The sequence below is a fragment of the Panthera pardus genome, unplaced genomic scaffold (genome assembly GCF_024362965.1).
Source record: "Panthera pardus isolate Hobbes unplaced genomic scaffold, ASM2436296v1 HiC_scaffold_12, whole genome shotgun sequence".
NCBI lineage: Eukaryota > Metazoa > Chordata > Mammalia > Carnivora > Felidae > Panthera > Panthera pardus.
In genome coordinates this window covers 105,047,744-105,074,475 of record NW_026526677.1, presented here as the reverse complement: position 1 = coordinate 105,074,475, position 26,732 = coordinate 105,047,744, and the positions used below count along the sequence as shown (strand labels likewise).

Genomic DNA, 26,732 nt, shown 5'->3' with positions numbered 1-26,732 from the left:
GGACAGTCATGAAGGCATGGGAGGCAAAAATGAGCCCTGGAAATGTGGGAGACAGTGAGGAGCCTGCCAACCTGAGCATAGGCAATTTGGGGGACAGCCATAAGAGCAGGGCATGAGGAATTTATATCTGATGGGAAAAGGGATTATTTGAAAACATTTGAGCATTTGAGCAGCAAGATGAATGCATTGTCTAAGGAAGATTAAGGGGTGTAGACTAGCAGAAAAGCCTGGAGACAAAGAGAGCAGTTTAGAAGCCAGGACACGTTTGTAGCCTTTGCCGGTAGATGTGAGCCCTTTTGTGTACATTTATGCTGATGTCTCTGAAGATAAATGCAGTAGAAATTGTAAACATACATTACGAAACCCGCTAATGTATGAAAACAGAAAAAGATTAAGAAATTATTTCAGAGTCATTTAAAATATTTCCATTGACAATTTTAATTATTTGTTTATTCAGACTGCCTTTCTGCTTCTTTATAGTCATTAATGATTGCCTACAATAGATGTATTAAATTTACATAGGTATGAATTTCACACATTTTACTTCTACATAGGCAGAAGTCACGGTATTTTTACCAAATGACAATTCTGTTTAAAGCTCAAAGTCTTACTTAGGCTAACATGTTATTATCTGTATTAATATAAGTGATGAATGAGTTTGCCAGTGTTTCCTCCACTCATTCATTCATTCATTCATTCATCCAACTAAACACATTTACTGAGTACCTTTTTTCTTTAAAGTTTATTTATTTATTTTGAGAGAGAGAGAGAGAGAGAGAAACCCAAGCCAGTTCCATGCTGTCAATGCAGAGCCTGATGCAGGGCTCAATCCCACGAACCATGAGATCATGACCTGAGCTGAGATCAAGAGTCAGTTGCTTAATCCACTGAGCCACGCAGGCGTCCCGACATTTACTGAATACCTTTTGTGTGGAAAGCATCATATAAAAGTATTGCATAATGATTAAGCCAGACTTTGGTTTCACCACTTAGCAGCAATAGGATCTGGAGCAAATTACTTATCCTGTAGAACCTTTCTTCATCTATAAAATGGGGTTAATAAACAATTCCTACTGTTTATGGTAATTGTGACCATCAACTGAGCTAACATATGTAAGCACTTAGTATTGGGCTTGGCACATAATAAAAGTTCAATTTTGCTATTATTATTGTTGTAGATTGATATTTGTGTAGCTTTTAGTTGGTGAGGTAAGTCTCTGCCATTATTGTTAAAATCATATAGGACTGAAGAGGTCTGGTATAATTTCAGAAATCAGGCAGCATGGCAGAGATATGCAGAAAGCAGCTTGCTTGGACCCTTTGCCTCTCCTCCCAGGCAGAGAGAATGACAAGCCAGCAGTGGTGGGAGTGGTTCCAGCTACCTGGACTGGCTTGCAGTTTTCCCCACGCTCCAGCACTATGAGATGCAGATCATTGGCCTAGTTATTCCTGGTTCATTTAGCTAACCCACTTACTCTCTCAGCTCTTATGTTGATATCACAGCAGAGTGAGATGGGGAAGATGGAAGGAATAGTCATTGTGAGTGCTGCTTAGAACAAGCTCAGTTCTTCACCTGGGCTATGTGGTTAGGTAGACCATGATAAATAAGGTGAGCACATCTTCTGAGCAAAAAAACCTTGAGATTACATGCTCTAACAGGAATTTTGTGCTTTTTCCAAGCATGAGAGGCAGACTATTTGTGCAAATATAATTTTTGGAACATCTCATTAGTTGTGTGGGGGAAAACACAGAATATTTTGAAATGGTACTATCTGAATTTAAACGAATTAAAATTAAATGCTATTGAAATTTTAGTTCCACATTTGCAATAGCCACGGTTTTTTTTAATGTTTGGTTTTGAGAGAGAGAGAGAGAGAGAGAAAGAGAGAGAGAGAGAGAGAGAGAGTACTAGCAGAGGAGGGTCAGAGAGACAGGGGGACAGAGGATCCAGAGCTGGTTCTGTGCTGACGGCATCCAGCCCTGATGTGGGGCTTGAATTCACGAACCGTGAGATCATGACCTGAGCCCAAGTCAGATGCTCAACCGACTAGACCACCCAGGCGCCCCACAATAGACACATTTTAAGTGCTCAATAAACACATGTAGCCAGTGTCCACTGGCCACTGGATTGGACGTCACAGATACAGAACATTCCCACCATCACATTGCACGTGACTACTGTAGAGTATGTGGTTGACATAATTACAGACTTCTAGGGAATAGTGTAACTGTGGACCGAGTGCCCTGTAATAAATCTTGTATCTATTCACCACAGTTCCCTCTAATTCCTCCAGTGTACTGGAGGGGGGTGCAGGGCAAATAGCACAGGGCTGAGCATCAGAGGCATTTGGGTTCAGATCTTAGCGCCCATGCTGATTTGCTAAGTGACTGTAAATAACTCCCCTAGGCTTCATTCCTTCATGAGAGTCAAATGAAACTTCATCTTTTTAGCTTTAAAATCCAGTGATCTAATGAGTCTTTTCCCAGGAATATTGAGCTCACAGGTCCTACTTTGAAAAACGACTTGTTCTTTGAGAAACAGTGACCTTTTGGTATAGAACTATCCGCAGGGCCTCCCTCTGAAGTCTCCATATATTCGACTGTGTAAAAGCATGATGGGCTGTCAGAATCTATTTAGGGATCTACTGACTGAGTGTTTTGGTTTTGCATCACTATGCACATAGATGTGTTGCATACAATTTTACGTTGTTGGAAGTTTCATGCTTCTCTTTTAAAGGGGACTTGTTGCAGTAATATGGGTTAGTCACTCACCTGATGATATTACACCGTGGGCTGTGGTCATGGCAAGGGGAATTTTTGGTAGTTAAATTCCCCAGCTAGTTATGAAGGACGGTGGTCTTCTGACTTTTGGGCTGATCAGGTGCAGTTTGATTTGGAGTCATGGCTTTTCCCCAGCCTTTGCAGAATTGAACACACAGCATTCATTCAATCTGCAGCACCCACTTAACACCTCTGCTGGCCTTCTGCTTCCTGCTTGCTGCCATCCTGGAAGAAGTGTGTCTTTCTCAGAAGTATCTTTGTGTTTAGCAGCTTCAGACATTCAGGCAAGATGATTCAGGATGTTTGGGGTACAGATTTTCTTTTTCTCTAGTGACCTGAGGAGGAGGAAGTCTTAGGTTGAAAAGAGCCATTACTGACTTTTCTTGCTAATGTACCAATGGGAATTTGGGGAAGGAATGTGGGCCTTCTGCAAAAGCATGAGGGTAGATCCTAGCTCCTCAAACTGTCTTTGTCGCTGACCAGCTGTGTCCCTGGGCAAGGCCCTGACCTTTTCTGAGCCTTAACATTCTGTAAATCCTTCCCCTCCATCTGGGATCACGAGGTGTAACATAATATGGGGTGTTCTTTCAGCTTCCTGTTTTCCTATAGAAACAAGAATGTGCGCTGAAGAGTACAAAATGACTGGTATTCCTAAAAATAAATAATCAAGGCTGTGACTTGAATAACTAGCAACAGAGGGGAATAGCTCTCTGTTTCATTTGAGCAAGTTTTTACCTAACTCTTTCAAAAGCCCAGGACATTTTTGTAGTGTTTATTTTAATTAAAATCCATTTAATTCATTTAAAGCTCACTAAAGATATGGGCTTTACCTTTTAGCGGCTATTTTTAAAAGAAAAAAAGAGAGGCTTTTTGGAGCATAGCCTTAGTGATACTTGGTTTACCCTCGATGTTTCTGTTGTGATCCTGTGTGATTTGTTAAGTACTACTTCTACTAAATGTTTGCTGATACCATCAGTAACTAAAGTTCTCTCTATCCTCTTTTCCCCCTCTCCTTCTGGCTGGTTTATCTCACTTTTTTTTTTTTTTTCTGTCCCTTCTGCTTCCCCTTCTTTAGCCTAACCTCACTGCCCAGGCCCCTTGTGGAAAAAGGTTGCTGTTTTTAGCTAGTCTGGGGGAAAAAAATCCTGATTCACTCCCCTCCCCACCCATCTTGTGGTGGGGCACTTGGCCTTAAATCAGCAGAAAGAGAGAGAGTGTGTGTGTGTGTGTGTGTGTGTGTGTGTGTGTGTGTGTGTGTGTCCGTGTCCGCGCGCTCACTCCAGCACGCCTGCCTCCAGACCTGGTGGTATGCTAGTGTGTGATTGCAAGCACATGCACACGCCGGCACGCCTGCTGGTGTGTCAACGAGTGTATGTGTGTGCGCTCACGTGTGTGTATGCTCGCAGGGCGCGCACACACCGGCACGCCCGCCTGGAGGCCTGGTGTGTGTCTGCAGCGTAGGCACACACGCCCGCCCCCAGCCTGTTGTGTGTGTATTGTACGTAGTGTGTGTGTGTGTGTGTGTTTGTGTGTTTGTGTGTGTGCGCGCGCGCGCGCGCCCGCGGTGCTCCCCCTTACGCACGCGGGGCGGGGGGCTTCCAGCCAGCGCCCCTCCACCCTTTGCGCGCCCAGCTGTTTCTATAGGAACCGCGACAGCGCCCGGGCCCCTCCGGCAGAGGCCCCGGTGCGAGCATGCCCAGTGGAAGCCGCTAGTTTGGCTCCGGTCTAGGTTTCCAGTAAGTGGCCTGCGGGACTCCGGAGAGATCCCCGTGAGCTGAGCGGAGAGTCTTTGTGTGCAGAGGGAGGAGGCGGTGGCGGCGGCCGCCTGGCCTGGAGACCCCGCCCGGGAGCCCCCGCCAGGAACAATGCTAGCCTGCTTGACCCGGGGGAACTTACTGGACGTCCTGCAGGAGGGCTTCAATGAGGTAACTGTCTGCTCCTCCCACTCCCAGCTCCCCTCCCCCAGCGCCTCCCGCCTAATCTCTAGAAGGGGTTCTCCGTCCCCCCCCCCCCCCCCCCCCCCCCCCCCCGTCCTCAAGGGGATCCCAGATCAGTTCCCCTGCAGAGCCCTAAGGGGCTAAAGTAGTGGGTATGGTGCAGACGAGATGGCTAACGGAGAAATCAGAAGGGCCCCCTACCTACAGCTAAGCTGGGCGATGCCTTTCCCTGGTGGCTCACCTGAGCCCAGCAGACAGGACCACAAACTTAGAGGTCATCTCCTTTCAAGCGAGGTGTTCTCCACCCTTCCCGGGCATTCTCCCCAAGAAAGCCCCCCTTCAGAGGGAAGCCCCTGAATGTATGACAGAAGTACTCATTCTTCAGGAGCTTACTGGGTGGGCCAAGTTAGGGGTGGGGTGGAATTGCATTGGTAGAAAGTTTGAGGGCAGGGTGGTCCACATGAAGTGCCGCCTTCCTGTTTATATCTCTTTCCAATTCCCAGGCTGTAGGTTTCTCCACAATCAAGGGCATGGTTGGCAGAGAGGACCTAAGAGCAGAGAGGTTGCTTGAGTTTCTGGGCCCAGTTCCGGGAAGTGGGAATTCATTCTGTACTGTGTAAGAGTGGGGAACTGGACCGTCAATCTGACAGGCAGTATGTGCTAGGACTCCGGGCGGTGGGGGGGGGGGGGGGGGGGGGGGGGGGAAGGTGCTTTTTCTTTTCACTGTTTTATATCAGAATTCTGTTGTTGTTTCTTCCATGCCCTTTTGTGACCCAGGGAATTCTGGATTAGGATCCTACCCCCTTGTGATTTGCTCCATGTGTCTTCCATTGCTTCTGAGCCCCACCCCTGTGGGTCGCCTTATTCCAGCATCCAGGGAGACCTTTACAAGGAGACCTAGGCTGTTAGTTGTGTCTTTCATCCTTTCTTCCTACCTCTCCCTCACTTCCCTCTATGTCTCTCTTAAATATAAGACTTTTTAAAGATTAGTTTAACACATGAATACATTGTCTTCTTAAATATGAACATTACAGACAAGACTGAGTGCCTTTGGCCACCCCTCCAATCCTGGCCTTTTCCCCAGAGGCTACCCTTCTCATGAATTTGCGCATGAGATTGTCTTTCTCCCTCTGCACTGTAGGCTCTTTCCTCAATTCCTGTTTCTAATTAAGAAGCTCTGCAGCTCACCTGTCTCGGAATCTTACCAGCCCTGGCCCCTGTGCCCCAGCCTTGTTCCTGACACAGAGGAAAACTGTAGAAATGCTGTCCTCACCTCATCAAGGGAGTCGGAATTTTCCTCTGGCTGAGGGATGTCACAACCTTCCCCGAAGGGCGGGGCTTGCATCCTGCCTGCACTGCAGGGCTCCTCATTGTGCACCAGCCCTCCCTGAACGGATTATTAAGAAAGATTATTAAGAAAGCTACACTCTGAGACATGAAACACACACAAGCCAGGAAGCCACCTCTTTGAATGCTACCGGTATTCCGGGTTCCTCTTCTCTCACTCTTGGCCTCTGAGTGTCTCCTGGTCTCAGGCTTCCTATCATTTGACTTATCCACTAATTGTGGCACAAGCTCGTTAGGTCCTTCCATGGCCTCCCCCACTTTTTTTTTTTTTAACTCTGCCCCCCCCAGCCCCACCCCCAGTATCGGGTCCCACTGTCTTATTAGGAGGAGGAAAGCAGCATAGTCAGCCCTAGCCTTTGCCTTCTCATCCTTTTTACCCCTGAACCTTTCAGCTGAAAAGCCGGGTAAACTGAAGAGGCAAAAGGCTTGGCTGCATTTTCATGCTTTAGTGTGCTTCCATAAATATCCTCTGACCTCCCATTCTTGTAAAACGTAAGGAAAAAGGACAGCGGGAGAGTTTTCTGCTTGTGGTGGTAACACAGTCTCTTGGCCAAAACAACACACACCAATTTATAATTAACTCATCTAGAATAATGCAGCAATGCCTCTTGTCCCTCTCTGATATTTGATTTTTCTGCCCATCCTGTCAGTTTCCCTCCACTCCTTTCACAGACTTAGGTACAATCCATCCCTTCTATTTGTAGATTCTTCTGTTTGTAGAATTCTGATAGCCAATAAATACTTATGGTTTCTCTCAGAAATTGACATCATCTAAATAATACTAACAGTGATTTGTTAAATCCCAGTGGCTCCTTAAAGTGTAAATAATTCTTTCACATACATAATAAGTTATATTAATAATTATTTTCGGGGCTCCTGAGTGGCTCAGTCGGTTAAGCGCGGGACTTGGTCTCAGGTCATGATCTCCCAGTTTGTGGGTTCGAGCCCCTCATAGGGCTCTGTGCTGACAGCTCAGAGCCTGGAGCCTGCTGTGTCTCCCTCTCTCTTTCCCCTTCTCCCACTCATGCTCTGTCTCTCTCTTTCAAAAATAAATGTTAAAAATAATTCTTTTCACATAGAGAATCACATTTAGTGGTACAGAATAATGCTACAATTGGTTATTTCAGACTTGATGGAGGCCTGATTGATCTATTGCAGCTTCTAGGGTTGCTTAATAGATCCAGTAATATTCTATCTCTTTTGTTAGAGTCATGTGATAAGGATGTAAATAAGGACTTAAAAGCTGGTGTCAGAATACACTTTGATTCCTCTGGGAAACTCTTCCTACTGAGGCTAAGAATACCACACATGTGTCCAATCATCTCCGGGGAATGATCCAAGCATATCTGAAGCCATTCTTCATCACCCAGATGCTCTATAGATCTGTGTGGTTAGGGCTGTGACCTCATTCTGTGTGGCAGAGAAAACTGCCACAGGAAATGAAGCTTTGGCCTTAATTGGTTAATTACAAGGGAATCCTGCAGCAGAGAAAAACCCTGCCTTCTGAATCAAGGCTTCCCTCCACACATTGTTGGCCTCTGTTCTCAGTCCATTTGCCACCATGCATGACCACTTTCTTCCACATTCCCTGGACAAATCCCTGGCTTCAACACACCGGACAAATTACCCACAGACTTGATCTATGTCAGTGCTGTGAAAGCAGTTCCTTTCATTGACATGGTTAATCTGCATTGTGAATTATCCACAAATTTTGGCTGCTGCCATATTCTGTAGCCTACCCTGGCTGTCATCCCCTTTCTCCTGTGTTCTGGGCCTGGCCAGGCTTTCCATGTTGCACATTTTTCCCATTCTGCATGTGCCTTAAAGCTGTTTTTTTCCTCTGCTACTTGGTGTTGATGTCGTCATATGAGCGTTGTCTTTGGCTGATGTGCCAACATTCGTTTCTGCAAGTGTTTTTCGGGCGGCTGAACTTACTTTTAAAAAGACTTCAGTGATTGTGTTGGAAGATTTTGATAGACCTGAGGCTCTAATATGGTTTGGCTAATAAACATTCACTCATTCAGTTGTCTGGTTCATTTACCGGGCAAAGGGATGGATGAAATAATTGAAGCAGGAACACCTGGTTCTTGCTTCCAAGGAAGTTACAGGGAGTAATTTGTAGGTGTACTGAAAAAAACCGTAATGGGATGCTTAATGTGGTAAGCATCCTAAAAGGGGTAGTGTTCATGGGAGATCATAGGGCTAGCTTCTACTTAATGTTATCCTGAAAAGCACCAACTATTTACCAACCTACCTGCTCGCTGAGACCAGACTTTTTTCCCCGCATGGTAAAAACATGCATGGAAGCACTCACTCAACAGACATTCACTGAATTGCTATGTTTACCAGACACCTTGCCAGGCTCTGGAAATAGAAGTCAAATAACATCTAGTCTGTTCCTTAGTGGAGCTCATAGGTCAGTGAAAATAAAGTAAATATTCAGAGTATCAAACCCGGGGAAACTGTGGTGTTGTAGACATCTTATTTGTCAGGCAGGGTGAACCTGAGCCTGGCTGTTGTGTAAATGGCCTGAGGGGCTGAAAGTTAGGGGGAATGATTTATTAAAGGGTTGGTCAACTGGAAATGACTTGTCTGAGCCTTCATTTTTAAAACGTGTGACCTGGAAGACTTTCCTTACTAGTTTCCCTCCGGGTCGAATAGTAGACATTTGTATTCCCACATGGAAATTCATCCACACGGTGGTCCCTGAGAAATTCAAGAAGAGCCTTTGTCTGGTGTCGTCCCCTAAGAGGGACGTAGAAAGCGTGGAACGCTGCAGCAAACCTCACCCCTCTGCCCCATGCTTCCATGAAGTAGGGTTTGCAACATGGGGCCAACCAGAGGCTTCCAGATATTTCCACAATGAATTCCTCTGTGCTTTGCTGTAGAAATTAAAAGGCCCGTTAAGTCTTCAATGTAACAAAGCACTACACTCCCCAACCACCACCACCTCTTCCTCCTCCTCCTCCTCCTCCCCCTCCTTCTTCTAATCTTGACTGATTTCTCCTCTCCTCACCCAGGCTCATTGGCTTTGTTCCCACAGGAGTCAATGCCAGCTAAACAGATGCTCCCAGGCAGCAAGCTATCAGGCAGCTTTCTGTTCCTCATGGTGAGTGAAGGGCTGGCCAGGCGTGTGGAGCAGTGATAGGGTGCTGTTTGCCAAGTACCACTCCCCTAGGCACTTCAGAGAGACTGGGGAGCACCGCAAATGCTTCACTGGCCATTACTGGCCTTGTGTAGGCTGCAGGGACCAGAGTCTCAAAATGACACTTTACTGAATATATTTCCTTGTATGTTAACCCCCAACCAGGCCCCATTTAAGTGGTAATGAACATGACCTTCAATGGTCAGGGATGGTAAGAGAATAGGGAACCAATCCCAAAGGCTCTAAGAGTCGCTCCATGACCTGTTTCTAGGATAGGCGACACTTGTAGACTTATATAGTGATGTCCCATTCATTCATTCCTTCACATTCACTTATTGAGCACTTACTTTATAACTTGTACTGAAGGAACAAAGTGTTTGTGGAACTTGCAACTAGTGGAAATTTTAAAATAAGGTTAGGAGGGGCACCTGGGTGGCTCAGTCTTTTGAGTGTCTGACTTTAGCTCAGGTTGTGATCTCGTGGTCTGTAGGATAAAGCCCTGAATCAGGCTCTCTGCTGTCAGTGCAGAGCCAGCTTTGGATCCTCTGTCTACTTTTCTCTCTGCCCCTTCTTCATTTGAGTGTGTGTGCTCTCTTTCTCTCTCCCTCTTAAAAATAAATAAACATTTTTTTAAAAAGATGAGGTTAGGAGATGAAATCTTTCAGAAAATCTTTGGTTTTTGGGGCGCCTGGGTGGCTCAGTTGGTTGAGCGTCCAGGTTCAGCTCAGGTCATGATCTCGCGGCTCATGAGTTCAGGCCCTGCATCGGGCTCTGTGCGGACAGCTCAGAGCCTGGAGCCTGCTTCAGATTCTGTGTCTCCCTGTCTCTCTGCCCCTCCCCAACTCACGCTGTGTCTCTCTCTGCCTCTCAAAAATAAAACTAATAAAAAATTTTTTTTTTTTTAAAAAAGAAAATCTTCGGTTTTTCACCTTGTGGAATATTATCCTTTGACCACCAGGCTGAACTCTAATATGAAGAGCGCTGCCTATATGGGAAGAAGAAATTTAATGGTATTTTTACTTGTGATCTTTATTTTTACCTAATTAGCCACCAGGTTCAATGAATAAGTAGCCTTTCCTGGCTCAGTAAAGGCCTGAAAGAGTTAACAGAAAAGCTATACCATATTATGTTCTCTTCCTGGCAGAATTCAGGCCAAGAAGAACTCAAGGTTTCCAAACCTGCCTTCCCCCCAGTTTCTCAGCAGGGTCTCCCCACCCCCTCATCTTCTGTAGTTGGAGGGTCTCAGTTCCACACAGGAATCTGGTTTCACTGTGAAGCTGATTTCCTTCCTGAGCCAGTCAGATCTCCTCCTGAACTCTAGCACACCACCAAAGCCCTGCTGCTTCTTTTTGTTTGCCTTTCTTGCTTCCCAGCAGGGAGCCACAGAGCTCACTTTTGGATGCTTCTACACTAGGAACAGTAAATCATAGACTTTCCTGGTAAAGCCCAGTCAGTGCCTTTTGCAAGTCTAACCAAACAAGTCCCCTGCAGGAAGTCTCTTTGACCTTGAGACTTAGAGGAGACAGAGAGGAGAGGCTGGGTTTGCAAACTTGTTTGGAAGGAGGGGCAGGTCCCAAAGAAAAACAGGAAAGAAAGTCACAGTTAGCACAAGAGTGGTCTCAAGGTCAAGATTCCTATATGAGTGAAGATGGTGAACAGAACTGTCTCTACTTGGAAGAGTTTTAACTTATATTGTAGGGCTATTTGGAGTGTCTTCGAGGGAGCTGATGGAGATTATGGGGTTGCTAAGGGCCGCCCACACCAGCCACTCTTTGGTGCTACCGCTGCTGACACAGCTTTACAGCCGTTCGGTCTCACCAAGCCAAAATCCTGCTCAGACAGCTGAGGAGTGTTGCTGTACCTACTTTTCTTCCCCCTGATGCCCGACTCAAAGGACTGGCACCAAAAGCCTGTCTTTCTAGACTTCTGGATTACACAGGTATCTTTCCAGCTTCCTCAGAACAAGTTAGAGATGTTAAATCTGGACCACGATTAGTTCTGCCACTGGCATGGTGTATTTGATTGTCTTGCTTTTTTTATTAGTTTGATTGCAAGTGCCAAGAACCCAACTTGAGCTAGCAAAATAGAAAGTGGAATTTACTGACTCATGGAATCCAAGGAAAGGCTGAAAAATTAAACCATGGAAAGGCAAGAATGGAGCAGGGTCCCAATGAAAATCAAGAACTCAAACACTGGAGGCCCCCTTTTTCTGCTTTTTGCCACTTCTCTCTGGTTCTTTCTGTGGGTGGCTTTATTCCCTTTCACTCTATATGCCTTTTCTCTCTCAGGTGGGGATCACGGTCTATGGCAACATCTAAGTTTTATGTCTTACAACTTTGTCAAAGAAAGATGGGTGGGGAGAAGGAGACTGATTCTATTCCTGGAGGCCAGATAAAAAATTCCAGAGATTGGTTGGACTTGAACAGTCAACTCAACTGGACCAATCAGCTGTGGCCATTGGAGGAGGTGATGTGATACCAGCCCAGACCTAGGGCCCATCACTGTGTATGCAGATGGTGTGTGTTTCTATAGAAGGGGAATCATTGTGACCTGGGCAGCTACCCCGAGAGCCGTTAGCTCCACCACCGTGTGGGCCTGATTTGAATCTGCTGTCCTGTTGTGATTCTCCACCTGTTGTTTTTGGAAATAGACCAAGAACTAGGGGCACGATCAAGATGTATATCTTCATATTCCAGATATTTTCATTTTGCTGAACCTATTGGCATCTTGTCTTCACGGAATAATTGACTAATAAAATGATAGTGCTAGAAGTAAATGAAATTCCGTGGGTTTTTTTTCCCCCCACCTGTTGCAAGAACCCCTTAAGACATTATCTCATGTGGCTAGGGTAGGGAGTTGGAGGTGGAGAAAAAGAGGGTTGGATGAGCTAGGCTCTGGATCCCTCACCCTGGCCCTAATCAGGGAATCTCTCCTTCTCCCTATTTTACATATCTGGCTTTCACATGGTTTATAATTTGAGAACGATTATGGGACCAAAAAAAGAAGGAAGAGGAGGAGGAGGAGAATAAAACTACTAGTCCAACCCCCAGAGAGTAACAGAGGAGAAGAAGGAGGAAGACAAGGACAAGGATGAGAAGAAAGAGAAAAATAAAACTACCAGTCCAATCCCCAGAGAGTAACAGCCTCTTGCAAAAGCATATGGTATTTCATCTGCTGCAGACGAACTCTAGTAAATTTTAAAGCCAAGCAGCATTGCTACTCAGGGCCTAGGCTTGCAACACAGGCTTCTTTTAAGATAAACATCTTTGTGGGGGAAGTGGGTGGTGTGGCTGGTTCTCCTGGTGTCTACTTTGTCCTTCAAATCCTTTTTTCAGAGCCAGCAGTAGGCATTTATAGCAAGAACAGGGTCTGGCCTTCCCCTTGGGTGTGAGGTACAGATGCCTTCAGATCAAAGAGGAGGTTTGGCTTAGTGCTCAGCTTCCCCGATCTGACTTGCTGGCTAAGCAGAGACCTAAAGCGGGGGCACCCTAACCTGTGGATGAGAGTGGCCCCACTCAGTTGTGATTCTGCAGTCACTTTGTTAGATGCCATTGAGGAGGTCTCTGTCAACATGCAGACATAGTAGTGACATGACATTTTTCAACCAAAAAGATTTTTATCAAGGATTCAACCAATGATGATCAGTGATATTAATGCTTTCATTTTATTAATGATTTCATGCTTCTGAGTTTTTAAAATGACTTGAATCTGGGCAGAATAGGAACTGTGCTCAGCATTTGGATCCCTACCGTTCTCCTGGACTGCCTTCAGGCCCCGAGATGAAGATAGTCTAGCCTCCCCTCCCCACTGCAGTGATTGTCCCTCTGTGCTACCACAGCAAAACCACATCCTGGGACATATTCCACAGGAGGGTCCTACCCTTGACATCCTGAACTCTGAGACTGCGCTCTCCCCTCACAACCCCAATCTCCACACTCCTTCCTTCCCATCAAACCCGTTTTCAATCTCCTCAGCCTTCTCTGTCCTGTCAGGTTCTCAGCGCTCCTTTGACTTCCTGTCCCCGGTGCAGATGCCACCAGCAGTCACTTGAAAGACACTCTCACCACCTCCCGCACTCCCTTTGCTTTGGTTGATTGCTGCCTGTCCTGGATGAGCCCATCCCTGGTTCCCTCCGGCAGGCCTGCCGAGCAGTGTTAGAGGAGATCGTGCAGCTTCGCTGATAGATTCAGTTACAGAATCCTGGTCTGCAGCCCTGGCTGAGTCTTTGGTGTTGCCGGGACATCTTTAGCAGTCACTGTTCTTCCCAGCTTCCCACAGCATCCCTTCCCGAAGCCTCCTTCATTCTGCTCCTCCCTCTCACTCTCCACAGCTAGTGGACCTACTGCATCGTAGACCTGCCTAGACCCACTGATCTTTGTCCCACATTTTTTCCTTGAGTTCTTCTTTCCAGTTTATCTCTTAACTCAGGCTAAAGACCCCATGGGCCTAAACCAAGAAACTACCCCTGAAGCAATACTGCCCAGACCAGTTTGAGCTTAACCCCTGACACCCCTGAGCAGATGGACGGTGGGTTGACCCATGGGATGCCCGACAGTTCCTTCATCTCATTATCATACTAAAATATCTGCCCAAGGAGGAGCACAAGCCTCATTTACATAACATGCAATGCCCGTATAGGCAAGTTACCTGAGGCTGCATGTGTGACCTTATGCCCACATCTACACACCATGACAAAGGCTCCCTCTTCTAAATATTCATCCTAACCCTAAAGGAAAGGAACCCATCCGCCCTTCCTCAGGGAGTTTCAGCTTTGCAAGTTATTCCCTAGATCTCCTTAATTTGCTGCAAATAAAGGTTCTTTTGTGCCACAGCTCCACCTGCTGTGGTTTCTATATGTGACTCACCCATGAGCAAACTCACGTTAGTTACTTAGTCCAATTACACCTCTTCCCCATCTCCTAACTTCCCCACATAGGTACCTGTTCCCGCCTCCTCACAGAGGAGGATGTAGTCCTCTCCTTTGAAACCTTGCCACATCACTCACCCTCCCCTTGAGTCTGTTTCTCCTTCACCAAGCCCTCATCTCTGCCTGCAGTGTCTTCCCATCCCGAGACACCCTTGTTCCCTCACCCCCCTTGCGCTCCAGCTCACACCCTCTCTCCTCCCCCCAATGCTCCTGCTTTCCTACTTCCTGGTGTCTTCTAGGTTCACTGGGTTCACTGCCGTCTGACTTCTCACCTACCACTCTGCAGTATCTGTGCTCAAAAAGGTCACCAGAGCCTGTTAATTATTCAACGCAATGGGCTTTCCGGTCTTTAGCCTGACTTTTTGACAGCATTTGACCTTCCTGACCATCCGTCTTAAAATTCTCTCATTCCTGGATTCCTACATAACACTTTCTCCTGATTTTTTTTCTATTCATTGGATCACTTATTCTAAAATTATTTGTATTTATTTATTTATTTATTTATTTATTTATTTATTTATTTATTTATTTAAAGTAAGCTCTACCCCGAACATGGGGCTTGAACTCATGACCCTGAGATCAAGAGTCTCATGCTCTACTGACGGAGCCAGCCAGGCACTCCAATAATTTCATTTTTGCTCATGTCATTATATTCTTTGGAGTAAGGTGGAGTGGGTTCAAATCCCTTTTTTCATCATTCACCAGTGCTATGGCCTTGAGCAAAGTCTCCTATATAAGAAACGGGGCTAATAACATAGGCTTTAGCGATCGGGTATGGGGATTAAAGGAGATAGTACATAAAAAGTGCTTCATTCAATGACTGACAAGAATTGGCAGTTAGTACACTTTCATTTTCTTCATTCCCTTTGGTGCTCCTTCCACTCCCTTTCTTGCCGAAAAACTTTTTATAGTTCACTTTAATTTTTGGGGTGTTGTAAGATCCCAGGATTTGGAGTCAGCATTGAATTCAAATCCCTTTTCTTCCACTTAGCAGCCCTTTGACCCTGGGCATGTTGTTGCTCTAAACTTTGGTTTCCACATGTGTAAAATGAGGATGATTGTGTGTGTATGCATTGGGGGGGGGGGGATGGTTAATAAATCAATGTTAAATATGTATATTGTTTATGTATATATAAATTAAAATATTTTTATATATTTATTTTTGTAAGTAAATAAAGTGGTAAAGTGCTTAGCACAGTCCTGGTAGGTAGCAAGCACTCAATAGGTCATAGTTCCGGTCTTCCTTGCACCTAGTCTATACCTGTCACACACAGATACCCTCAAACATGCATCTCCCACCCCTCCCCCATCTCTTGTGCTCTAGTACCTGTGTTTTGCCAACTTGCTGTGGAACATCTTTGCCCTATTGCTTCAAATAGCTCAGACTGTTGTCAAAACTGAACTATTTGCTCTTCAGATATTTTCCATCTCAGTTAAAGCATCCCCATCCCTCAGGTATGACTTTTTGGACCTTCTCTTTTTGTCGCTGCTTTTGTCCTGTCAGTCACCTGACTTGTTTCTGGAATTTGTCCTTTCCTAATTATACTGCTTCAGTTCAGGCTCTCATCTTCTCTCACTCGAATTATTGCCTGGTCTTCTCACTGGTTTCTCCACATCCGGGTGCTTCTTATTCTACCCCATGTTCTCCTCTGTGTCCAGAGTAGACCTTTCTAAGTTGCAGGTCTTACTGTTTCAGTCTCCGGTTTCAAAGCTCCACACGTTCCTGTTGAAGGTCTTTGAGCTGAAAGTCTGAGCACAGATAGGTCTTGTGCTGACCTGTTTCTCCATCGTCGTTGCCTGCCTCTGATGGCTCTGCCCACACGCTAATTTGTTAACTGGCTATTCCTCCAGGACACCATATGCCTTCACTGTGCTTTTTCTTTTTTTTAACCACCCCTCTGTAGGATGCCCTTCTCCCCTTCTGTAACTGGCAAACATCCTTAGGGAACCACACAAATGTCTCCTTTCCTCTAGACCCTACCCTCATCCCCACATCCTTCCATCCTGTTGCTCCTTCTGTGCACAGATAGCATTTGTTAGCGTTTCTCCATCGACACTGTAATTACTTTGTATCATAGCCTGTAAGCTGGGCTTGGCACAATTCCTAGCAATGTTGGTTGATTTGAATGAATGAATGAATGCTTGAAATGATCCCATCTAGAAGGATCTTGTGAGATGGAATTTCACGAGTGAAATTTACTATAGGTAAATATGGATCAAGAAGACCAATTTTACAAGAACAAAGATGGAAGAGATTGGTTTAACAGTAGAATGTGTTAAAAATTACGTAGGGGTTTTGGTTGGCAGTACTGTATGAGTCAACAATGTGAGGTGGTAACAAAAAAAGAAAAGACGAGGAGGAAGAGGAAGAGGAGAGATGAAGGAGGAGGAGGAGGATAGAATGTGAGGACAGAATGAGGAAGCTGAGTGTCTGGTTTTACACCCAGAACATTGTGTTTGGTTCTAGGTATCATGGTTTTAGAGGAACTTAATAGCAACAATTCTTGAAACTATTTTATTTTTAAGACTTCTTGAAAAAATCACCAAACTAGACAAACTGCTAGTTAACACAATGAAGAAGAAAAGGGGAGACAGCACAAGTATACGAAGTAAGAAATGACAAGGGAGAAGTAACCATTGAAACAAAAAATCGCAAGAGTCTTTGCAAGTCTGTGTAAAAAACATTTTAAAACTTTGATGAAATGGATAATTTCCTAGGGAAATGCTGATGACCCAAATTGAAAGAGACAGAAAATTTAAACAGACTAATTTCTATGGAAGAAATAGAGAGTCTTATTAAGGAACTGTTCCTCAAAAAAAGTACCAGCTCCAGGTTATTTCATAGAGGAATTCTACCAAACTGCCACGTATCATCAGATAGTCCCAATGCTCTGTATATCATATTCTATATCTATCTATATCGATATTGATATAGATATTGTACTAACATAACACTGTTAAATAAAATCCAATACCACATTAAAAATATAATTCATGGGGCACCTGGGTGCCTCAGTCGGTTAAGCACCCAACTTCAGCTCAGGTCACGATCTCACGGTTCATGGGTTCGAGCCCCCCGGTTGGGCTCTATGCTGACAGGTTAGAGCCTGGAGCCTGCTTCAGATTCTGTGTCTCCTTCTCTCTCTGCCCCTCACCTGCTTGTGCTCACACACTCTCTCTCTCTCTCTCTCTCTCTCTCTCAAAAATAAATAAACATTAAAAAAAATTTTTAATATACAATTCACTATCATCACCTGGGTTTAATTCCAAGAATGCAAGATAGGTTCTTTATTAGGAAATCTGTTAGTATCATATACCATATTAATAGATCTCAAGAAAAATAATTATAGGATTATTACAATGAAGGTTGACAAAACTTTTATCGAAATTCAACATCCGTTCCTCATAAAATGGTCATGAAAATAAGACTTGATTGATATAGTTAACATGATAAAATACATATACCTTAGTCCTAAAACCTGTATCTTCCTAAATTGGGAAACACTGCAAATATTTTTTCTAGGGCTGGAAACATGGGTAGGATACCCATTCTCCACTCTATTCCATTTTTTTTTTTAATGTTTACTTATTTTTGAGAGCGAGAGCGAGCGAGCAGGGAGGGGCTGAGAGAGAGGGGGACAGAGGACCTGAAGCAGTCTCTGTGTGAGCCTCGAGCTCATAACCATGAGATCATGAGCCGAAGTCAGCCGCTGAACCAACGGAGCCACCCAGGCGTCCCACATTCCACTTCGTATCAAAGATATTAACTGGCGCAACTAGGCTAGAGAAGTTGGTTTAGAGGCACAAGGCTTACTAATGAAATAAAACTATTTCTTTTTGCAGATATGATAATCCTGGAAATATTTGAGAGAATTAGTGATAAATCTCAAATAATAAGCGATAAGGTAACAGTATATAAAATTAACATACTGAAATCAATAGTTTTATTTACCCAAAAAGTAGCCAATTAGAGACCATAATGATACAGGAAAGCTCATTTGCAATTGCAACAAGGAAGACTAAGAACCTAATAGAAAGGTAGAAATAGGTAGAAATGAACCTAATAAGAACTGTGTAAAACCTGTAGGAGAAGGAAAACTTTAAAACACTCCTGGAAGAGGCACCTGGGTGGCTTAGTGAGTTAAGTGTCCGGCGTTGGCTCAGGTCATGATCTCATGGTTCGTGGGTTCCAGCCCCACATCGGGCTCTGTGCTGACAGCTCAGAGCCTGGAGCCTGCTCTGGATTCTGTGTCTCCCTCCTGCTTGCGCTCTGTCTCTCTCTCTCTCTCTCTCCAAGAATAAATAAACAATAAAAAATTTTTTCAATGCTACTGGAAGACACATTTGAACCAAAGGAACAACATCACCATTCTTGAGGACTATGATTTAACATTCTAAATATGACAGGTCTTCCTAAATTAATTTATAAATGTAATATACTGCCAATAAAAATTCCAACAGACTTTTTTAGGAAGTTAGGTAAAGATAACAAAATTCATATGGAGAAATAAATATGCAAGAATATTCAAGAAAATACTAAAAAACAGAAATTTTCAGGGGGTGGGGGGACTAGCTTTACTGAGCATTAAAAGGTACTGTAAAGCCTCTATAATTAAAACATGCATGAATCAACAAATATACGAGTTATGTAGGATGCAAAGTCCATAAACAGACCCAAGGACTTCTGGAAATTCGGTATATGATAAAGGTAGCATCTCAGACCATTGGGGTAAAGAGGGACTTTTTAATAAATGGTGCTTTTTGTGAAGGATGAATTGGATTTATTTCTCACATCATGTATAAGAATAGACTCCAAATGGATTAGGGATCTGAATGTAAAAAATAAAACCAGACAAGAACTAGAAAAAAACAGAGGTGGAGTCTTCTTTCACCTCAGTGAAGGGAAAGCCTTTCTAACCATCACTCAGAGTTCAGAAGCAATACAGTAAATGATCAATAAACTTGATTATATAAAAATAACTCATGGCCAAAAAGACAACCTGAGTCAAGTCAAAAGACAACTGAAAAGCTGAGAAGTCTCTGCAACATATGTCAGAGGCAAAAGGGTAACATTCCCAAGATACAAAGAGTTCTTAAAAATGGCAGGACAAAGGACCAGAAACTTTGACAGAAAAACGAGAAAAAGACATGAACAGACCAATCATTTAGATATGAAAAAAGTTATAAAAGGTAAGATATATAAAATGGATTATTAAACCTACAAAAAATTCAAACTCATAATGAATGAAGTGAAAATTAAAACACTGAGGTACAATTTCTCACTTATCACATTGGCAAGAATTAAAAGTATGACAACATATTCTGTAGGCAAGGCTGTGGGAAAGTCGTGCGCTCGTGCATTCCTCATGGGAATGCAAAGAGATACGATCCTTTTGGCAGGGAATTTGGCAATATCTGATAAAATTACATACCTGCGTGCCTCTTGGTCCAGCAATCCCACATCTTGGAATCTACCCTGAAGGCAGACCTGCATCCACGTGAAAATACCCAGGCCTATACGATGTTCACTCATTGCAGCATTGTTGGTAATTGCAAAACATTGGGAAAAACCTAAGTGCCCATACACAGGAGAATGGTTGTATAAATTATGGTATGTCCACATAATGGAGTGCTATGGTCGCTGTAAACATGAATAAAGAAAGTCTCTGAACCAGTGTAGAGTGATTTCCAGACTATGTTAAGCGAAGTGAAGTGCAAAGTCCAAGTACAAAAAGAATATCAGTACTGTGCTAGTTTTCACATAAGAAAGAAAGGGAAATAAGCAAGTATACACGTGTCCTTTTTCTGGATAAACTGGAACTCATGTGGTTGGTTACTATGAGGTGGATGGGAATAGATGGAAAGAACTGAGAGAAGGGAATGGAGTAGAAAGAATGACGTAGCAGTGACACTTTCCTGACTAGATGTTTTTGTACAGCTCTGACTTTTAGGATCATGCTAATCATGCAATCATCCATGCACCTAATCATCCAAAATGTGGAGAGAACCCAAAATGGACTACTGATAGTACAAAACGAACCCCACTGTATTACAAATGAATAACATAACCACACTGAAGGGACTGGAGAAGAAAAGAACTAACCTAAGTCACTTTGCATCAGCATTTTGACTCTAAACTCGAAAAGAACTATGCACAAATATTATATTATGGTTGGTAAATTAATTTTTCACAAGGTATGAGTTAGCAAGTCTGACACTAACTTATGTGTTTCTAGGATCAAGCAAATATTAGTAAATATATGGTGGAGAGTGAGAGTTCTGGTTTCTCACTGGGAGAAAGGAGTTATAATAAAGAAAAGGGACAGGAAGAAGTGAACTCTGTGGGCTTGGTTGGAGGAGGGATCAGTGTAATTTATGCTGTAATTCATCGTATGTCTGTCTCTCAAGGTGTATGTGCATATGTGTGTATACATACATGCATTTTCTTTGTTTTTTTTTAAATGTTTTATTTGTTCTTGAGACAGAGAGAGACAGAGCATGAGCGAGGGAGGGGCAGAGAGAGAGAGCGGGACACAGAATCTGAAGCAGGCTCCAGGCTCTGAGCTGTCAGCACAGAGCCCGACACAGGGCTTGAACCCACAAGTGGTGAGATCATGACCTGAGCTGAAGTCAGACGCTCAACTGACTGAGCCACCCAGGCGCCCCTACATACATGCATTTTCTACTCTACTACTGAGAGGGTCAAAAATGTAACCCCAGTAACAATGAGTACAACTCATGCCCAAATTTTGGTTTCTAAAAACCAAAGAACTAGAGTTCTTTTGAGAAATAACTGATTCCAGAGCTGGGCAGAGAAAGCCTAAGACGAGGAGTGTGGAATATCTCATGACACCAGGAAGTAAGGAAATGTTCAAAGAACATGATCAGGCCATATGAACCAGCAGTCCTACTTCTGGGTCTATATCCAAAAGAAGTGGGATCTTGAAGAGGTATTTGCACACTCATTTTCATAGCAGCATTATTCACAATAGCCAAGAGGTAGAAGCAACCCACATGTCCATCAACAGATGAATGAATAGGCAAAATGTGGTATAAACATACAATTGAATATTATTCACCCTTAAAAAAGAAGGAAAATCTGACACAAGGAACAACATGTATGAACCTTGGGGACATTACACTGAGAGAAGTAAGCCAATCACAAAAAGACAAGTACTGTATGATTCCATTTGTCTGAGTTGTCTAAAATAGTCAAATTTATAGAAACAGAAAGTAGAACAGTGGTTGCCAGGCACTGGGAGGAAGGGAAATGGGATTTATTGTTTAATGAGCGTAGGGTTTCATTTTGCAATATGAAGATATCTGTAGATTCATTGCACAACAGTGTGAATATACTTAACACTACTGAGCTGTACACTTAAAAATACTAGGATGACAAATTTTTTGTGATGTATTTTTTTACCACAATTTTTAAAAAAGTGACTGGAGCATATGAAAAGGATACAGGAGCCAACATTTGTCCCAATTTGAGCAGCACAAGTAAATAATGATAGTAATGGATTAATATAACGAAAGTGAAATAAATACCCACGATCCCATACTGATATAAATAAGTAAATGGGGGAAAAGAAATAGCTTTTCCTCATATTAGGAATTCCAACTAGTAAGTGTAGAAGGAATGATGGAATTAGAAAATCATCATTTGGGAGATGTCATAGTAATCAATCAGGAAAAGAATACTCAATGATTTTTAAGAAAGGAAAAATGGATGTTAAGTAAAGCGATGATAGGGAAAAGGATATTTTCATGGTCTCAAATATTCCCACAAAATACTTATCAATTACAAGGGAAAAATGGCGACTTTACAGTAGAGAAACTTGGCAGACACCTACCTTAACTGTGTAATCACAGTTAATTTCAACAATAATGCGATGTATCAGCATCATGTGTCTTTTGATATGATGCACAGAGAAGGGTATTGTATGTTCCAAACCCATAACCTGAATTTGATCACTAAGAAATTTTAGACAAACCCAAATTGAGGGACAGTGTACAAAATAACTGGGAAGTATTCTTCAAAATTGTCAAGATCAGGAAAGATGGAGAAAGACTTAGCCAGATTGAAAGAGACCAAAGGGACAGGACAACTAAATGTAGTGTGAGATCTTTTGGACCAAAGAAGGACAGTAGGTCAACTGGGGAAATCTGAATAAGGTCTGGAGATTATGTAATAGTACTGTGTCAGTGTTAATGTCCTGTTCTGTTGCTGTTGTGGACGAAGTGAACATTTGGGGAAGCAGTTAGGTAAATGGGTATAGGGGAGCTCTTTGTACCAATTTTGCCACTTTTATGTAAGTCTGAAATTATTTCAAACTGGACAGCTAGTGAAATAAAAAATAATAGGGGTTTTGAATAACCCCCTAGTGTAGGTCAATAATGTGTTCTGGTGGCCAAGGAAGAAAGGAAAGAGAAGAACGAAGAAGGAAAGAAAAGAAAAATATCTTGAATGAGGAATCTTCATGTCTCCTTTAAACTCGGAGTATTGTGTTAGGTTCTAGATGTCTCAGTTTCAGATAGATTTAGACAGAAGATCAGTAATACTTGAAACCATTTTGGGTAAGGAGTGTGAGCTTGGCTTGCAACTCTGGATGTGCATAGAAGAATTTAAGGAATATTGGTATAACTGGGCCCCACCCTCAGAAATTCTAACTATTCTCTAGTGGGCCCCCGACATTAGTATTTTTCCTAAGTTTTTATTTAAATTCTAATTAGTTAAGATATAGTGTAATGTTGATGTCAGGAGTAGAATTTAGTGATTCATCATTTATATATAACACTCAGGGCTCAACACAGGTGCCCTCTTTAATACCCATCAGCCACCCAGCCCATCCTCTGCCCATCTCCCCTCCAGCAACCCTCAGTTTGTTCTCTATATTTAAGAGTCTCAGGGTGCCTGAGTAGCTCAGTCAGCTGAGCGTCTGACTCTTAATTTTGGCTTAGGTCATGATCCAGGGTTGTGGGATTGAGCCCTGAGTAGGGCTCTGTGCTGAGTGTGGAGCCTGCTTAAGATTCTCTCTCTCCCTTTGCCCTTCTTTCCTGCTCGTGTGCACTCCCCCCCACCTCTCAAATTAAAAAATAAAAGAGCCTCTTATGGTTTGCTTCCCTGTCTTCCCCACCGCCATGTTCATCTGTTTTGTTTCTTAAATTCCACATATAGGGGAAATCATATGATATTTGTTTTTATCTGACTTATTTTGCTTAGCCTAATACACTCTAGGTCCATCCACGTCAGAGCAAATGGCAAGATTTCATTCTTTTTGATGGCCACATAATATTCCATTGTATATGTATACCACATCTTTTTAAAAAAAATTTTTTTAATGCCTATTTTATTTTTGAGAGAGAGAGAGACAGAGACAGAGACAGAGACAGAGTGCGAGCAGGGGAGGTGCAGAGGGAGAGGGAGACAGAATCCAAAGCAGGCTCCAGGCTCTGAGCTGTCAGCACAGAGCCCGATGAGGGCTTGAACTCACAGATGGCAAGATCATGACCTGAGCCGAAGTCAGATGCTCAACTGACTGAGCCACCCAGGCACACTTTATATACCACATCTTCTTCATCCATTCATCTATCAGTGGGCATTTGGGCTCTTTCCATAATTTGGCTATTGTAGATAATGCTGCTGTATACATCGGGGTGCATGTGCTCCTTTGAATCAGTATTTTTGTATCCTTTGGGTAAATACCTAGTAGGACAATTGCTGGGCAGATATTAGTATTTTTAAAAAGCTTCTCCAGTGACTCTGATGAGTAATCAGCATGTACAGAACCCCTTGGTTAAGGGAATTGTAATGTTTAGCTAGGAGAAAACTCAGGTTAGCTCTACAAGAATCATATGGGGGAACTTGGGAAAATAAAGCTTTCTGAGTTCTACCCTATGGAGAGAATTTGATGGGGGTAATGTCTACATGTCTTTGTTTTTTTAAAAGCTTTCTTTGTGATCTTGAAGCACAGCAAGGGGTGGGAACAGTAGGCTGGATCAGTGCTTCTCAAACTTTAATGTGCATATGAATCACTGGGAGATCTGTTTAAAGTGTGGGTTCTGATTGAGTAGGGGTGGGGTGGAGTCTGAGAGTCTGCATTTCTGCCAGGCTCCCAGGTAATGCTGATGCTGCTGGCCTGGGGGCCACCCTTGGAATAGTAGATAGCTACTTAGTGTAGATTATTACACAAGAGACCCAAACATTGGATGTGGGGGAGAAAGTGGTGTAGACTAAGGGGACTTCCATTCTGAGAGTTTGAGAAAGGTTCACTGAAACTTCAGGGATGCATTTATTTAGGTGATAGTGTGGTTGAGTGGAAAGAGCATTGGCTTGGGAATTAGAGTTTCATATTCATGCTTTACTGTCTGGTGACCTGGAACAAATGAGTTTACCTATTTTGAGTCTCAGTTTCCAATTAGCAAAATAGATACAGTAAAATCTTCCTGGCAGATTAGCATTAGGGAAAATGTGTTTAAAGGACCTAGCAGAGGGGCACCTGGCCGGCCCAGTTGGTGGAGCATGCGACTCTTGATCTTGGGTCATGGGTTTGAGTCCCATATTGGGCACAGAGTTTACTTAAAAATGAATGAATGAATGAATGAATGAATGAATGAGTGATCTAGCATAACCCTTGACACAGAGTAGGTGTTCAGAACGGTGGTGACTATTATTATCATTTATGCTGTAGAATCCTCTTGTTGGAAACCAGAGGTGAGATTAATGTGCATGAAAAGTACTGTTAGAACCTCTCATCAGTTTTGCATCAGACACAACTTCTATTCAGTAGCCAAAAGAAGGCTGTGGTTACTCAAGTAGAAATGATCTTGGTCTAACATAAACCATTTGTTCTTGTCTGCCCCTGCATTATTAGCTTTTGCAATCATTTTAAGTCTCGGCCTGATGAAATGTGACAAGTGATTCACTGACTCAAACAAATATTTGTTGTGCACCTGCTACCCTAAAGTCCCGTACTTCTGAGTTGTTGTGACTCCCTGCATAGAGCATACTTCAGACCTGAGCTCCTTTGAGCTCACTGTTCCCTTTGCCTCATTTCCTCTTTCAGGAACCACCCCCCCCCCCCCCGACAACCACAAAAGTGTGGGCTCAGTTTGGGCTTATGATCTCAGCACCGTGTGTGACACTGGACATCCTCGGGGAGATCAGAGCTGGGCTGTGGGAGGGTCAGGGAAGGCTTCTTGGAAAAGGTGATGCTTGGGCTCAGCCTTAAGAGGAGACTGCAGGCTCAGGGAGGGAGAGTGGCTGGAAAGTGTGGTGCGTTTGGGGCACTGCACATGGTTTGGACCAACCGAAACGCAGCAGGCAAATGGGAGGGTAGTGAGTAAGCGGAGCAGAGGCAGCGGCCAGCACATGACAGACTAAATGCAGCCAAGATGGTTGGATTCTATCTTGACAGGAGAGGCCAGTGAAGGATCTGAAGCAGGAATGTGTGGAGGGTGGGTTGAGGATGATAGTAGATACAGGGAGACTGGTTAGGAATTTTATTATTTTATATATGTGTGTGTATACATTAGATATATATATAGATATACATTAGATAGATATATATACATATATATGTATACATATATATATATACATATACATATATATATGTGTGTATACACACATGTGTATACACATATATGGGGTTTTTTTTTTTAAGTTTTATTTATTTATTTATTTATTTATTTATTTATTTATTTATTTATTTATTTTGAGGAAGACAGAGACAGCATGAGTAGGGAAGGGGCAGAGAGAAGGAGAGAGAGAATCCCAAGGAGGCTCTGCACTGTCAGCACAGAGCCCCACATGGGGTTCAAACTCATGAAACCGCGAGATGGTGACCTGAGCTGAAACCGAGTCGGATGCTTAACCAACTGAGCCACCCAGGCACCCCTAGGTGTTTTATACCTAAGCCAGGGTCAGATCCCAACTGTTACCCTTAATGCCTTTTTTGGTCCTAACTCCTTTGCTCCAGAGCAGAGTGGTTTACTACAGAGGTACCCTTTGCCTCCCACGGTGCTTGGGCTGTGCGGCAGGAGCAGACCTTGGGCAAGGGTCTGGCCCACATTAGGCAGAAAGTGTGGCCACCCCTATTATACCAAGTGAGTGGGGTAGCACGATGCCCTTGGTCAATGCTTGGACCACAGTTAGGCGTTCCAGTACCAGATCTGCTGTGTCCTGGCTGGGGCCTTGGGGATGTTCCATCACTTCTCTGAACTTGATCCGTAGAATGGAGAGGATACTGACCCTTCAGTGTTTTTGTGAGGATTAATTAGATGGTGATAACGATGAAAATAATAATGACTGTTAAGCAGGCATCAGTTGCGTGGCAGGTCCTGTCCCAGGCACCTTCATTAATACGATAAAACACATATCAAATTCCAGAACTAGTGTTTAGTTCACGTAGACACTCGATTCCTTCCCCTACTGCCTGCTGATATGGCACTTCCTAAGTTTGTCAGCCGCTGATAGATTATTGCCTTAGTACTGTCTTTATAAAGGACTTCATTTATTGCCACAAATCGACCCAGAGAAAATAACGAAGATTTAATTCAAGCTCAGGAAGCAATCAGTGGGTAATTTCCAGCA

The 26,732-nt window shown here is 43.4% G+C and overlaps 1 protein-coding gene across 15 annotated transcripts in view; it reads left to right on the top strand.

The window, feature by feature from the left end:
• DIXDC1 (DIX domain containing 1) overlaps window positions 1-26,732 on the top strand; it is a 72,869-nt gene that overhangs the window by 4,199 nt on the left and 41,938 nt on the right. For 2 of the 15 annotated variants that reach the window (XR_002085778.2, XM_019469154.2), the window contains exon 1: window positions 4,370-4,706. The exons of 2 other annotated variants lie outside the window; for them this stretch is intronic. Coding sequence is in view for 10 of the 13 variants with exons in the window: in XM_019469154.2 (XP_019324699.1) it covers window positions 4,647-4,706 (60 nt within the window). In the remaining 3 variants the exon portion in view is untranslated. Of the gene's footprint in view, window positions 1-4,368; window positions 4,707-26,732 lie in introns of those variants that run through there. 11 more of the 15 variants (XM_019469157.2, XM_053900508.1, XM_019469162.2 and 8 more) reach the window with 9 other exon arrangements.